Here is a 16,188-nt window from a genome sequence, read left to right on the forward strand (position 1 = left end):
CTATCTGTTTTCATATTTCAGATCTTTACTCCATTCATTTGCCTAACTTAAAGAAGCTGAAAAAAATGGGAAAGAGAAGTACAGAACTCATGGTTATGACAATATTTCAAGGAAATTTACTGCTGTGGGCTCTTTAGACACCTTATTTCAATTTAGAAAACCTATTTTTTTATCTCTTCTTTCCAGCTGAAGAATACTGCCAATAGAAATTTTAAAATCTTAATTGTGTATTTCTCATAATTTTGAGGAGGACAGAAAAATTCCACTAGAGAGTAGTTGATCCATATAAAAAAAAAAACCCTGTTCCAGTCTAATTCCACCCTATCTTGATCAAGCCAGTCTGGTGAAAAGAATGAGGGATTGTATTCTGGCTGCAATTCCAACTGGAACATGAAATAGTTATGGCATTAAATCCATGTCCTAAAAAAAAAAAAAAAAGAGTATGAAGAATAATCTAGCACGTTCGGTAATATAATACCATATCTGCTATGTTTCACTATTTGCTGTAAATCTTTCAGGCTTTTCTGTTCAGTCTCTGTCCTTATAGTAGTATACCTTTCATTATTTTACTCCTGTCTAAGAACTTCCAGGAAGTGGTTTTCTAAATTAAAATGACATCACTTCAAAACCTTGTAAATTCAAGTCAGTGTTCACAAAATGTACTAGATTGACAGCCTTTGACTGTAAAGACTTTACGCAGCTGAAACAACAGACGGCACAAGGTTCCTTGTATTGGTCTGCCTGGTATTTCAAATCTACTCATCCTTCCTTCCTCACTTTCTGCAGTTTGGCTCTGTTGAGATCTATCTAATACATTGATAACATTAACAATTTTTTGAGAAGAATAATTATTTTGGAACATTTGCATTACTGACATTATTAATGTTTTCAAAAATGTGTAAATGACTCATGAACAGAAATCCCTTTTCGAGAACATTCGGCCATGCCCAGGATTTTGTAGGTGCAATTTCAGTATTATTAGGTTTCTCGCTTGTTCTGGTGTTTCAGAAATGTAGCTTCATGCATTTGTTTTTTTGTCCGAATAAGGCATTTCAGAGCCTCAACCATACCTCCAAGACACAGCAATGATTTTAAAATTCTTACTGTCAGGTAAGGCAGTGATGGCTGAAGTTTAATCAGACAAGGATTCTCATATCCCTGTTCCAATACTGTGTTCTGGTAGCTGCCTGTTACTTCAAATTGTGGTAAATTTTCTATACATAATTTTATTGTGACTGAGATTGTTTCCCTACACGTTTCAGTTGGAAATACAAAACATTTCTAAGACTGAAAGCATACAAAGTACATTTGAGATTTGTAATGGATTCTTTTGTTGCCAACCTGGCTGATTTTCAGGTAGGATCTCCTTCAGATAAACAAAGGGGAAAATTTCTCCACTATCATTGTGCTGTAAAGTTCAAATGCAAGCAAGTGCTGGCCAAAATTGTCCAGAAAGCAAGTAAACCAGGAAGGGCAGGATGAAGAAAAGCACTTAATCTAAATGCACATTAGGAACCATGTATCTTGGCTTGGTGGCTTTGTAACGGTATGGTGAGAAAGAGAAAAGGATTTGGTCAATTTTTATTATCCTTTTCCTTCAGTATCAAGAAGGAATGCTCACTTCCCTGAAAAATTTGACTGGCATTTCCTCTCTAACATAGGCAGTGAGGGGAATCAGATTTGTCAGAAGTCCATGTTGTAGCGGTATTGTGTAGTAGAGAGAGTGGCCTTCTACACGGTGCTTATAGTGATATACCATTAGTTTAATAAGGGTTTTTTGCCACTGTCTCACATGGCATTCTCAGAAGCAAACTACAGAAACAGTCTAGCTGAACGTTCTATGGCATGAAATATATACTGTAACATATAATATTGTAATTGGTGAGTTATCATCATTTTAGCCCTCGAAATGGAGGGATGTGTCGTGAAGGCTTCTGCAAGGATGACTTCCAAGTCAAGCATTATCAGTGACTTTGGTAACTGAATAGAAAGCGGTCATTACATTTCATTGTAGAAACAGCAAAATAATCTCTATTTAGACAATACTCAAATCATGAAAAACACAGCCCATAGAACACATAATTCAAATTAGCGTTGGGAAGTGCAACATAAAAAGCAAGAATGTGACTTTTTAAAAACTAAGAACCAATATTAAACCCTTCTTTTATCTATTTCTGAAAAGAAAATAAATCTTGATATGTGGAAGCCTTGCTCTGAGCATACATTTGGGAAGCAAGAGCATTTCTCATCTACTTTCAGCTGTACTTTTATGTTTTGTTCTCAAGGGAAATTCCAGAGGCAATTGAAAGTCCATTCCTGTAGCCCACTGTAATAACAGAGGATTTTTTTTTTTTCTTTTTGAAAAAGGAATACAAGATGGGCAGTACCATTTTTTAAGTGAAGGGGCACCTGCAAGAATACAAGGTTTGGTGCAAACAGTTCATTGCATGGCTATGCTCTACAATATGTAACACTGATACAGTATGTATAATTAGGCTAGACACCTAGACTGTCCTAAATGAACAACCCTGAGTACTTCAAAGGTACAGTAGCTACACAATATATTAGTTTCTTAGAGAGCAAAATCTGCTCTGCCATGTACGTAATTCCACTGAAGCTCAATAGGTTTTTGCATGTGATGAAAGACATAAAAAACCACTTCCCTAAACAGTTCAAGATGCAAACTAATTAAACTGACAAAACAAAACCCAATTCTTTCTTCAAAGCTGTAGCTGAGTAAATTATCTCTGTGAAACACTTGGTTGGCTTTTCCTGTGCTTCATGACCACAAATTTTGTACATATGGAAAACAACAAAGGCAAAACTATGGCTGATACTGAAAACAGCGTACAGTGGGAGGTAATGAGTGTTTTATAACTAAGAGACTACTTAATGATGCTCAGCAGTGAGAATTCTATCTAAGCAGCCATACATGGATTTAAAGTCCACTTTCTCTGAAGTAACTGGAAAACTTATATGAATTTCAATTTCAGTAGGACCTGTGTTTTTGAATATAGATTCATGCAAATTTATACTGATAGCCACATAATGCTTCGGAAAAGTTTAAAGCAAGAGAAGAATGGCATCTCAGCAGTATGTCGACAAAGGAATAGCTTTATTGTATATATAAATCAACACGTGTAGTCTCTGTGTACCTACTGTTCTGCATACTCTGTGTATAAAACCACACATGCTCTGCCCCAGTTTTAAGGGCACTGCAGTTTTGTCATAGAATAATTTTCCCTATGGCATAATGCACTGAAAATCTTGTCATAAGAAAAGCGCTAATACGTCTCTGTACAGCAAGAATCTTTGTGACTGGTATCTAGAGTATAATTAGCTCTGATTACATGCAATGGGCGTCTTAACATCCTCCCACTGTTTTTTAGTTTGACACCATGCAGAATTAAACCAGTCAAGTCTAAGGCAGAGACGTCTGGAACACTTTGGAAATCCTGACTCGCTTTTATCATCGGTAAACCAGTCAAAAGAGCCTCTTTTTACCTGAAAATTTTAACTTCAACCGTTTCCAGTGTAGGGCTGAGCATTTCTCAAAACAATGACCGAGCTTCACGCGGGATGTGCACCGCTTTTGCGTTTGGGCCGTTTCAGCGAAAACTACCTTGCTGGCGGGCAGCCCACCGCCTCACGCCGTTACTACTTGAGCAAACCAGCCCCGGCTTCCCTCGGAGCTCGTACCACGGCGGGCACCCTTGGAAAGGCTCGGTACCGTCTTTTGCAGGCACCGTGCCCCGGCGGGAACCTCCTGAGGACTCCCTACGGCAGCGGCGGTAACAGTACCCGAAGACCCGGCGTGGCGAGAGAAGGATTTACCTCAGCGGCGGCGGCCCGGGGGTGGCTGAGGGAGACTCGTAACGGCCGTTGCGCCTCCCCCCTCCCCTCCCTCCGGGCCGGAGAACGGCCTTTGGGCGGGCGGAGGTGGAAGGGGGCGGGCGGGGTAGGGGTGTGTGTGAGGGGAGAGGCGTCTCCTCCTCTCCGGAGCGCCCGCTGCGGTAGGCGGCTGCTCCTCTCCGCCGCGGCTCGCCCCCTCCGCCTCAGTAACGATGCTGTCCTAGCGAGGGATGATGACAGGGAGAGGACAGGGGCAGAGCCGCCGCTGCTGCTGCCGGGAGCCCTGTCTCTTGCTCGCCTCCCCGGCACTTCTCGGCTGCCGGGCTACGCATCGCGCCGCCTTCCTGACGGGCGGCAGGAGGAGAGGGCGGAGGGGCGGCGGTGGTTTTATGGTGAGGGATTTGTCCTCTCCAGGTGCTCTGTCCCCCGCCGGGCAGGGCTTTCCTCCTCCTCCTCCTCCTGCCGCCTTCCCCGTCACACGCGGCCGGCCGGGAGTGGGAGCAGCCGCCTCCGCCGTCACCGCCGCCTGAGGGGACCCTGACCATGTCGAGCAAGAGCAGGAAGAGCAAGGAACAGGGGAGAGTGACCTTCCCCCCGCAGCAGGAGGAGGAGGAGGGGGCAGAGGAAGAGGAGCAGCAGCGCCGGCGCCGCGGCTGGAGAGGCGTCAATGGGGGACCGGAGCCCCCTCCGCCACCTCAGAGAGCCGTTAAAACCCTCCGGGAGCCCTACGGCTACTACCCGCCCCCCCCTTTTGCCAGCACCATGTAAGTCGGGCCCGGGGAGCTGTTGTGGGGGGGCGAAGAGGGTGCCGGCCCGTAACTTCCCCGGAGCAGCCTGTCCCCGGCAAGTTGTGGCGTTTCGGTCCCGGGGAGAACCGCCGGCTGCCGGTCGCCCCGTTCCGTCCCGCCGACCCGGGCCCCGCGGCGGGAGCGCAGCCCGCCCGGCCTGGCAGCAAACGGGTGTGACCGGTGGCTGCGAGCGGGAGACGGGGCCGAGTGTGCAGCGGTTGAGGTGCGGCGACTTCGGAGAAAGTGTCTTGAGGGGATAGTCCGGTCGCTACCTGCCCTCGTTCCCCCCCTCCCCGGCTCTTTTTCCTCCCCAACCCCTCGGCTTTGCTCCTTCAGAGTGAGGCGGGGGCAGCACGTAGCAGAAGGCATGCAGGTGTGCCGGGGCATAAGAGATTTCATCTCTTTCTTTCTTCTTTTCTTGGTTTTGTGTTTTTTTTTTCACCTAATTATTGGCTCAGCTAAGGTTTGGAGAACCCATTGCACCCTTTTGTACTAGGAGTGCCAATGCAGCCCTTTTATGTTTTTTTAAAATCTAGGCTGTGATAAAACCAGACTCCCCACAGAAATCTAGGACACCTGTGCAGGAAAGCCTCCGTTCTTGAGATGCGTCTTACCCTGTTTGATGTTGTCTTCAGAAATTTCAGTTTGTTGGTTTTCAAGATCCGATCATATATATATGTATGTATAAATACTGACGATGGCTAGTCTTACTGCAAGAGAAATTCAGTTTTAATAATAGGGCTGTTAACTTTCTTTTCTCTGACCTACAAAATGTAGGTTGTCTGTGAATTATTCACTTATTTTTATAACACTGTAGTTTAGATAGACTTAATTCTGAGGATTACTTGAGTATTTTGTATGTTCAGGACAATATTTAGTTCTTAATTAAATATTTTAATTAACAGATGACAAACACTTTAGTTTGAGTTATAACATATTCAGCATTCATAGAAGAAGCCTTAATTAAAATCACCCTAGAGACAACTGTAAAGTACAGAAATTATTAGAGTAGTGCTTAGAATGGGATAACCACAAATAAAAGTGTTTTTTACCATCCCAGTGCAGAAATTCTTCACAAGTACCCTGTACCAAGCAACCCAGACTTCAAGTGAGGGAGTCTTTCGTATGTCTTTAGCTGTCTGAAAGTTAGTTGCGCTTAAGTTGTTTGTTTAGGCTCCCTCTGTAGTTGATGGGATGAGAGAGGAAATAGCAGTGGGCAAGGCAGCGTAATCATTTATCTTCTTTCTTGAGGTGCCTTGTGTTTCTTCGTTCACCATAAAAAGAGCCTAGAGGATTAGTTTAGACTCGGATGCTTTATTTTTAGACAGTTGAAGCTAGCTCAGATGAATTGTAAGCTATGAGTCCTAAACTTCTGTATCCCTTTTAGGTTAGTGTCCTCCCAGAACTATTGGCATAATTCTTTCTTTAAGAAATGGGTATTATGCCACCAGGGATTAATAATGGGAGTTCAGTTTGCACAGCTGTAGGCATTTGAGCCTGGAGTGAGCTCCGACTGTTGGAATTACTTCCTGGTATATAATTCTTGTGATCCTGTCTTGGGAGTCTTTGACAGCAGTGATTGCGAGCCACTATCCAGTGGACTGACAAAAGGGCTGACATTAATCAATGTAACAGGAGTGTATTGAACTGACAGGGCATCGAGGAAAAACCCACAACTACCATTTCCCCTGTTATGTGCCCATGGTCACCCTCGGCATAGCAGTGGGATTCTTCTTCTAGAGTAACATTTTGTGTTTGCTGCTAATGCCTAAAATCATAGCGTATGTTAATGAAATAAATATGAGTATCAGTTCGCTCATAATGCGCTCGGGTTGACGCACATAAGGCTTTAGAGTGCACAAAGTGAGTATGAGAATCCTTGACTGCAAGAATTTGTGGTCTAAATATTCAGTACTGACAAACAGTGCAAGGGGGAAAGAGGCAGGAAGATGTGAAGTAGTTTGCACAAGAAGATGCACTTAGTTGGTATTTGAAATGTCTTTGCTCTGAAAGCTGTAACCTGTGCAAGGTACCTGTCAATGTACAGCTGGCTCCCTCCTGTGTCAAATATTGCTGGAAAAAGTAATTAACCTCAGATTCTCACTAAGGCTGCAGACTGGATGTAATACTTGTTTCACAGGATACTATATGTCCCAGTGGGAAAAATGTGGACAAAACCTGTAAATTAAATGTAGCAGGCATCAGATGCCTGATTTCCTGAGTTTCTCTGAAAATCGTAGCTTAGTTTCCGGAGTGGAACCACGGAACACAAAGAAAGGACTGAGTGTAAAAGAAGCTTTAAAATTCTTTGTTGCTGCAGCCCTGTTAACTTGGTTCTGTCCTGGTGAGATGTTTGCCTTTTTCTGTGTGTGTATAGATGCGCTCCAGTCATCAAAATATAGTCCTGTTTTTTTCCCACAGGAATTCAGATGGTTGATGTTTTCTGTGAGGAGTTAGTAAAGAGTACTGGTAGGAAAAAGCTCTGCATAGTTTGTGGGGTGGGAGCTGAAGGAACAAACTAAGTGTGCGTACACCTCCTCCTGATATCTCATTGTGCTTTGCTCCATTTTTTTGACTAATGCTTTCCAGTTTGGAGCCAGAACTTCTGTGAGCTGACATGAGGGCATTTTGGATGATGGATTGTGTCATTTCAGACCAGTGGGAGAGTATAGACCTGAGTCAGAGCTTGCAGCTGGCCTGATTTATGTTCTGCTGTTCAGCTGAATTAGCCTCCCTCTTCTGGAAAGCCCAGGCAGTAGTTCACAGAAGGGAGAAGGAAGCTCTCATTTAATAGATTTTAGATTTAGTGCAGGGATTCCCAAATTGTGTGGAACATGCGCAAGCTTCTGTGCAAACATACATTAACGTGACACTATTTTTACTGGTGAAGAAACAAATGTACCAGCAGCCTCTTCTGGCCCGTGGCTGTAGCAGAGCTTGGAGGGATGGCAAAGCCTTCATTTGGGAGAGGCAGTGAGGCTGGGGGGATTGCCCCTCTAACACTGCCTGTGGCCCTACACAGAGCCAGTAGCTGCTACCTCACATGGAACGGCACAGTCTTTTCCTGCGATGGTAACAAAGCAAACATTGGAGAATGCTTAGTTTAAGAGGTCTCAGGAGTCATGAGCTAAAATGCTGCTCATATGTATGTGCATGTCTGAGCACTTACTTTTGTAAGGCAATTATTATTCTTTAAGTTTAAAACTGGGACCTCAGAGGTTACTTTTGGCAGAACAAGAGGCACAATCCGCATCTCCCGTGCGGCCGACTTCAGTGTTGTTGCTCTTAAATGTGCGTGTGCATCGCTGTTTCCGTGATGTACTCATCTGATCTGTCTATAATCACTGGACTGCATTTCCTTTTCAGGGCTAGAATGGAATCAAGATCACTAATGTTGTACTGCAGTTTAGCAGGGGTAAACTGCTTGTAAATTGTTGAGGCCATCTTTTATTGCATTTAATAGTTCAAGGAGAATAACAGCCTGTTCTTCAGTACAAATGTTAGAAAATTGCTTTATGGATCTGGGAAGGCCCAGAACAAAACCTCTGTGTCTCCAGCTTCTCTGTTTTTCTTTTAAAATTGCTTATGCAGTTTGCAGTGTTAAAAAAGAGACTTAGAAACAAGATTATATATCTTTTGAATGTCTGTTGATGAGGTAATGAACAGGAGAACACCAGGAATTCTCAGGTCAACTGTTTGCCCCCCATTTCTGTCCTGCTACAATTCTGGAAGTTTGAACATGAAAGGGGATAGGTAGGCTAACAGTAGAAATCTGTAATTGAAACAGTCCATGGTAGAAACAGAGGAATCATCATGCAGTCCTTTGCAGTTGTTGTGCTGCTCAAATTTCTAGCCTTGTACGAAGGAGTAACCTTGTCCAGGTAACAATATGATGCGATATAAGGTCATAGTAAATTTGAGGCATGCAAAACATAAGAGACAAGTGGCCATTGCTTGTTTAGTGGGAATTTTTAAAAAATATTTTTTATTGCACATATGAAGGTCATACATTTTACATGAAAATATTTAAGGTAAACAGAAATATGTTACAACATAGGACAGGTTTTTGTGTCTTATGGCATTACCTGGTATGTAACGAACCGGTTAGTTGTTCAGAGTGTACATAACACTGCTGTATCTGAAAGCTTCTGATACTTATCATTAGGTAAAGGTCTTGAAAGGTGGTATACTCCTTTAGGAGCCGTGGCCTCACTAATGTGAGGGTTCTGCTGCAAAGCTGAAATGGAGGTGTCCTGCTTTCATATTATTCAACAAGGGGCTTACTTAAGGTCTTGTCACATCTTGGTTAATTGTAGTGAGTTATGTTCATTTATGGCTATTGCTGAAGTTGCTGAGAGTTTGCTGGAGTAGGAAGCAATGAACTAGACTTAAGCTGGAAAATGGGTGATGGTAGCAGTATAGTTAGGAAATAAAACTCATAACTTGAGACCATCCTTGTTTTATACTGATGAATGAATGATTCTGAAGGTGGTTGCACAGTTTCTGAAATTCTTCCTTCTTGCCAGTGAAGCTTTTTGATTCCTTGAAACAGCTGCCTAACTGGTGCATGCTTACGGCCAAGTGAAATGTGTCCAGATGTGGTGGAACTGGTGTACTTCAGTTAATATGATTGCTCTTTGATTCCATCCTCCTTATTTGTGCTGAGCAGCAAACAGAGGCTTGAGGCTTTGTAGACTCCTTGACCATTTTTCTGCCGTGAAATGTGAAAAATAGTTCTGGAAAAAATGGAGGGGCTCAGCTGCTGCTCCATGTCGGCAAGAGAGGACTGAATTCTGTCATCTCACCTTCCTGCCATGTACCACGTAGAGTAATTATGCAACCCTTGTACTAGGACTAGAACTTACTTAATGTTGTGGTCTATCTCTGCTGAAGAATTAACATAAAATAATTGGGCGTTTTTCTTGCTTGGTGTTCTTGTGGATTTTTTGCCATGCATTCCACAGATTTTTTTTTTTATTTTTTTGTGTTCTTTCAATTATTGGAAATGGTGGGGAAGAGAAGTATCATGATTTCCATTTCTCCTTCCCTCTTTTAATGCAAGTTTTCAGCTCTTTATGGAGACAAGGTTGAGAATATGAACTTTAAAGGCTTTAGGAAATAGAACACAAATAATTAATGCACACTTAGTTCTATTTTAATAATTTTTAAGCCAGTCTAATGACATTTAGAGATGTGACTTAAGATTTTGTTGTTTTGATTATTTCAGTTGGCAAATATTACGTATAAAATGTGCTGAAAATAGTTAAGTAGTTGAAACTAAAATTTTAACCATTTTCTTCATGCTTTGGGATAACTTAAAAACCTTAGATATAAGAACAGGAGAGCAGAAAATGGAATAGGAGACCTTATACCTGATGCTTCTTGCATGCAGTACTCTGACCAGAGCTGCACTGGCTTCAAGGTCTTTGAATTTGGTAAGGGAAGAGGGGAAGAAGAAAGGAGAGAGGTATGGATGAACCTGGTGGTCTTTTGGCTGTGTGGTGCTGTACAAGATTTTTTTGCTTTTTATTTTTTTGGGAGGTCTTGACAATATTTTAGTCATTAAAATACCAAGCAACTTTCATCTTTATTTTGAGAAGATACTGCAGTCCCTTCAAATACCTCATTTCTGTCACAAGATTTGTAGCTAAGGATATCATCCTTATTGGGAAGGTATTCTAATGCAACACCTTTGCAAGGATATATCTCTTTTTACAGAAGTCAGATGAGTCACCTCTGTCAGACAGTGAGTTTTGAAAGATAGATAAAACAGAAAATAAGTGTCATATTTCAAAATAATCCGAAAATTTAAACTGAATATATAGGGGAAAATGTATTGTTATGTATTTCATAAAAGATAAATGAGATTCAGGATGGCAGTTTAGAGTCGTCTTAAATCAAGAAGTCAGCATGAGTCAATTTGTTCTCTGTCTTTTTTACTTTTTTAATACCCATACTTTTTTTTTTCCTCAGAACATTACAGTAAACAACTACATTTCTGTAGCTGTATGTTTTTAGATGTGGAGGAAGAATAGAAACGTAACAGCTTACCAGACAATAAGATCTTGTTTAAAAGGTAACTGTGAAAAGACAGTATTTCTGGTTTTACTTCTGACTTTGTTGGGGAATAAGGTAGTAGCATACTGTGGCTGTTCACCACATGCACTCTAGGCTCAAATCTTTATATCTGAGTACTCGCAAATGTGAAAGATGCCTGAGCTTTAAGACTTTTAAATCAATTCTGTGTTTAACAGAGTCACAAATCCTTGCTGGTATGCAGCCTTTTTCATAGACTTAAAGAAGGTGGTACAGAAGTGGGGGAAAAAATGGATCCTGTCGCATTTGGCAAAGCAGTTTTGGCATGTATTTCAAAAAGTAAATACCAGTTAGCGTTGCTTATACTGCAGTGCCACCCAGGTCATTTCTGGTAGTCCAGAAATACCAACCACAGATGAAAATGTAAAAAGATCAAATGCTTCATCCCAGGAGAGACCTGCCCTTGGTAATGAGTATTACAATCTCTTCACTTGGTCTGCAGTGGAACTGCCCATTTGTGTTAACTGAAATGTTTGGAGCATGGACTAGCTTTTACGATATTTGTAGCTGTGATAAAGTGATTAAGATTTTATGTTTTGCTGGATTTATTACAACTGCTGCAGATAGCTGGAAGGCCAGACATAGTCTTATAACCTGAATGGAATTAGTTATGCCCAATGAAAACCATTAGGGCTGACATTGCTGCATATGGAGAAATCCAGTCATGTCAACAGGCATATTTTGTGCAGTGGTAATATAGCTCAGCTCATTGTTGAAAGATCTCACACACACACCCCAAAAAACCCACCTGCATTTAACAGGCTGTCACTCTGGAGCACATGGATTTGAAGCTGCAGCAATTAGGATATGCAGCTTTTGAAGCTGCCTTTGCAGGTTCCACTATGTACACCTAAATGCATAGTCTTTGTGTGCATCAAAGGTGCGTGTGGTATTTTTCCCTTGGTTCTGTCCTTTCACAGACTGACGGGGTTTGCTTAAAAAGGGCTGTTTAATATTTTGTTTTGCCCTCCGCATTCGTTACGTGGACCCACATCTCTCCTAATGCACATTAGCTGGCTTTTGCAGTGAGGGTAGAAGGATTAATTTAATCTTCAGTATTTATTTCTGGCATTTTACTCTTGTATCTGAGTTTTTCGCTGAAGTGAATAAATTACTTTTTACAATGCTCCTGTAAAATGGGAGCCAACTGTTCTTTTTCTATAGATGAGGAACAGTGGCACATAGGATTTAAGGACCAAATTTGAAATTTATAAGGCCTGTTTGTCTCTATGTAGCATATATATGTAGTGTTATATGTATTCAGAGCACACCCTCCATTAACTCATATATTGTTTATCAGCTGCACTGGTGTCTCTGCCCATCAAATCAGCTCAGGTGATCTCTATCCCTTGAGCTAATGGATTAACTGATAGCAGCTGGAGGCTGTCTTTCTCAATATTGACCTGGACTAGAGAAGAAATGGAGATAGCTGATGGGTTTCACATTTATTTGCAGATGGTAGTGCAGGAAGGCTATGGTATCCCAAGTACCTTTTCAGGCCTTTGGCCTCTGGTCTGGCAGGCACAAATGCTTCTGTTCTTCCCCCAGCTGTGACCACTTTAGCCTGATCCCATTTTTATTCTGTTGTTTCAGACCTTGCCAGGCAGTTGTTTCCTGCTCTTGTTTTCTCCAGCTAGGTAGTGTGTGCTTCTCAATGTCTTGTCTTAGGTCCATTTTCTTTGCAACTCCTAGTCTTACTTCTCTGAACCTCCTCTCTAGTTTCCTTACCTAGCTCAATCGAGCTCAGCATCTGATCTGTCTGTTCTCTCAGCTCTTGGCCAGTATCTTCACTGGTTTATAATTCCAATTTCTGTGTTTTCTGACTTAGCTTGCTCATGCTTTCTTTTCTCCTGTTCCCCTTATCTTTTCTCCCTCTTTCTGCTTTTGCATCCAGGGGATTTCACAGCCTTCTCTTTCCTAAACAAACTCACTTCCCTACACCCAGGTTTCCTCTTTCCAGTGCAGCCTGCCATCCCAATTTTCATTCAGAAGCTCTTTGACTTTCCCATTTTTCTTGATTGTATTACAAGAATGCTTTTAAAAGGGGCTTTTAAAAAAATATATACAGTCATGTAATGACTAATATTAGATAGCTTCTTCCTTTCAGCTCCTGGAATGATAGATGTATAACAGAAATAGGCCCAACGTAACCCACAGTATTGCCAAAGTCCAGCTGGAGAGCTGGTCCCAGTCTATACTGGATCATGCCCCATGTCTGGAATCTGTGAGCAGTTTAGTTACTAGCATCTAGAAAGTCTGATGAACATGCATGAACTGTTTTTGATTTGTGGGTAGTATCTTCCAGATTTGGAAGATGTTTCTAGTTTCTAGTAGTAATGCTACTGATCAGGCTTCACTGCGTATTGCTTGGCAAGACATCAGGAAGAAAACTTGTTTTCACCTCTCATTTATGTGAACTACAATACAGTAAGCATAAATATTGCCTTCCTTAAACCATCAGCTCGAATGCCTATGGTAGACAGTATTAATTACTACTGAAAGTAGTATAGTAGATGTGTTTTCGTTTTATATATGTATTGAAGTGAATTGGGAGGGATTTCTGAAGAAAAGTGATGTCTAACATAAAGTAAAAAAAAAAAAAAAAATCTTGACCGTGCTAACAAAGCAGAAACGGCCTGTGGCATTGAACCTGTAAGTGCCTTTAGACTGCAGGCAAGCAAGCATGAAGGCAGAAAGATCACAATAAAGAATACTTCTTGTCAATAGATGGGCAAATGACAAGTGACAAAAGTCATTATTTTTGTGGCCACAGGAGAAGTGGAAACTGCAAATAACCAACATAGTGAAATTCTGTTACCTTTTTGTTTTCTCATTAGGTACATTGAAGAAAGTCCATCTCTGAGACGTATGACTATGATGAGGGAAAAGGGAAGGCGACAGGCCATTAGGGGCCCAGCATTCATGTTCAACAACAGGGGCACTAGTCTTACGGCTGAAGAAGAGCGCTTTCTAGATGCAGCAGAGTATGGGAACATACCTGTGGTGCGCAAAATGCTGGAGGAGTCAAAAACACTGAATGTCAACTGTGTTGACTACATGGGCCAAAACGCCTTGCAGCTTGCTGTAGGGAATGAACATTTGGAAGTGACAGAACTTCTGTTAAAAAAAGAGAACTTGGCACGGATTGGAGATGCCCTGCTGCTTGCAATCAGCAAGGGCTACATTAGGATAGTGGAAGCAATTTTGAATCATCCTGGGTTTTCAGTAAACAAGCGACTGACTCTGAGCCCTTGTGAGCAGGAGCTCCAGGATGATGATTTTTATTCCTATGATGAAGATGGTACCCGCTTTTCTCCAGATATCACTCCCATAATTTTAGCTGCCCACTGCCAAAAATACGAAGTCGTGCACATGCTGTTGATGAAAGGAGCAAGGATAGAAAGACCTCATGATTATTTCTGTAAATGTAATGACTGTACAGAGAAGCAAAAGCATGATTCTTTCAGTCACTCTAGGTCAAGAATAAATGCATACAAAGGACTGGCTAGTCCGGCTTATCTGTCCCTCTCCAGTGAAGATCCAGTACTTACTGCTCTAGAACTCAGCAATGAACTTGCCAAGTTGGCCAACATTGAAAAAGAATTCAAGGTAATGGTGTTTTCCTGTTTCTCTCTGTTATTGTTTTAAAGTTGCTGGTACTTCGTGATGTCCTTAGATGCTTGAAATTATTTCCTGTGTCTTTACTTTTTCAATTGCAAATGCTTTCATTATATTTATTAAATGTCTCTTCTGTTCTTGATTTTGAGTTTTCAATACGTAAGCCTTCAAAAAAGAATTTTTAATGAAATTGCTTTTGCACCTACTGTGTATGGAGAAGATTGGAAACAGGGGCAGTGTGTATTCTGATAACCTTGCAGCTGATGGAAAACAATTTTGGTTGCTGTAGCAGACAAAGATCATCTTTAATTACAGGTGCTGAGTAATGTAAGTGCAAAAAGCAGAAACATTATGCTTTTCTTGAGCATACTGCAGCATTGACCTTATTCTCTCCTTTTTTATTTCTACTAATTTTGAATGATGTTTCCAAATTGTTAAGAATACAGAAAGTGGGTTTTTTTGATGCACCTTTTATAAATGTCACTTGTTTAAAACCAGCTATTAGGCTGATAACAAATATAGGTCCTGTTATCTGTTTTTGAGCTGTATCTCATTTACTATGTCAGTGCCCTGACTTTTTTAATATATTTCAGCTTCTCTATCAGACAATTAGTGACTTAGTTAACTGTTGCCCAGTGCTTTTTTTAATGATTTTGCAGTTCTTTTGAATACTTTGAAAAGTACAGTAACCTTCCATCTTGCCCGCCCCGCTCCCCCTGAAGTAAACCCCACAAAAAATCAAACCCCAGTACTCTGCGTGTAATAAGAAAAGCTCAGCTTGGGGAATGACAGATTGTTCTCAGTGAGTAGTGATATTAACAGCATTGCATCTAGTTTTAACAAAAAAATCTAATGGGGTTCTGCAAGGTCAGTGTTGGATACCATTTGTTTGTTTAATATCTTCATAAATGATCTGAGCGAGGCAAAAGATGTGTTAACCTTTTCAAACAACAGCAAGCATTGCTAATTCTCTGGAGTACTCAGAAGAAATATGCAATGACCTGGAGAAATATAGACAGAAATTAGTAAAGTGAACTTTACGAGAAGAGGAAGAAACAGTTTTAGACCTCTGAGAAAGAATAGCTGCAGATATAGCTAAGTGAGTTAAAATATAATTTAAAAATAAGGTTTTGGTGCTGAGAAGGATTAAAGTATTATACAATGCACTAATAAAGTGTAAAAGTCAGCTTAAACCTTTCCTCTCCTTCCTTTGTTGAAGGAACCCTTTCATACCATGCTGTGTATTGTGTAATCTGGCAAAAGGATTGAGTACTTCCTCAACGTATTTATTCATGAGTATAGGAAGAACGTCAGATTTTTCTTTTTCCTCTGCTGAAAAAGTACTGAACTGGGAAAGCTCCTTGTGAACATAAAATTGAAGAATTAGAGAATTTTATCACATGCGCAGAGCCTGTTGGCTTGTGTGCTTCACACAATGCATTACAGTTAATGTGCCTCATTTAGGGACCATTATAGAAGGTTAAATCTCTGATGTGTATAACTCAGTCCTGTTTGTCATTGATTCCTTTCAACTAGGCCAACAATGTGAGAGCCACAGGGTCACCAGAATCGTGTGCCCAAGATGGAGATTTGTGGGTTTTCTGAATAACACTTTGGTGGTTGTGGATACAAACTTTTTTTTTCTTCCCTTCTTTTTTTCCTTTTTTCTCCTGCAGTTTCTTAGAGAGAACTTTTCTTTTGGGTTGGCACCTTAGAAACTCTACCATTCATCTTTTTTCTTTGTGATACTGCATACAAATTTTGTTGTTATACCTGCATTCAGAAACACTGGTGGGCTTAGGGACTCAATTTCAGTGCTACACAGCTCCCTAGG

At 41.2% G+C, this 16,188-nt stretch overlaps 1 protein-coding gene across 4 annotated transcripts in view; it reads left to right on the forward strand.

Moving 5' to 3' along the window:
* Window positions 1–4,012: 4,012 nt before the first annotated feature.
* Window positions 4,013–16,188, forward strand: part of TRPC3 (transient receptor potential cation channel subfamily C member 3) — a 46,263-nt gene continuing 34,087 nt past the window's right edge. For 2 of the 4 annotated variants that reach the window (XM_075037049.1, XM_075037039.1), the window contains exons 1-2: window positions 4,013–4,616; window positions 13,574–14,345. In XM_075037049.1, the coding sequence (XP_074893150.1) occupies window positions 4,396–4,616; window positions 13,574–14,345 (993 nt within the window). In that variant the 5' untranslated portion in view covers window positions 4,013–4,395. Of the gene's footprint in view, window positions 4,617–10,629; window positions 10,717–13,573; window positions 14,346–16,188 lie in introns of those variants that run through there. The other 2 variants (XM_075037064.1, XM_075037056.1) reach the window with 2 other exon arrangements.

The sequence above is a fragment of the Buteo buteo genome, chromosome 1 (assembly GCF_964188355.1).
Source record: "Buteo buteo chromosome 1, bButBut1.hap1.1, whole genome shotgun sequence".
Taxonomy (NCBI): Eukaryota; Metazoa; Chordata; class Aves; order Accipitriformes; family Accipitridae; genus Buteo; species Buteo buteo.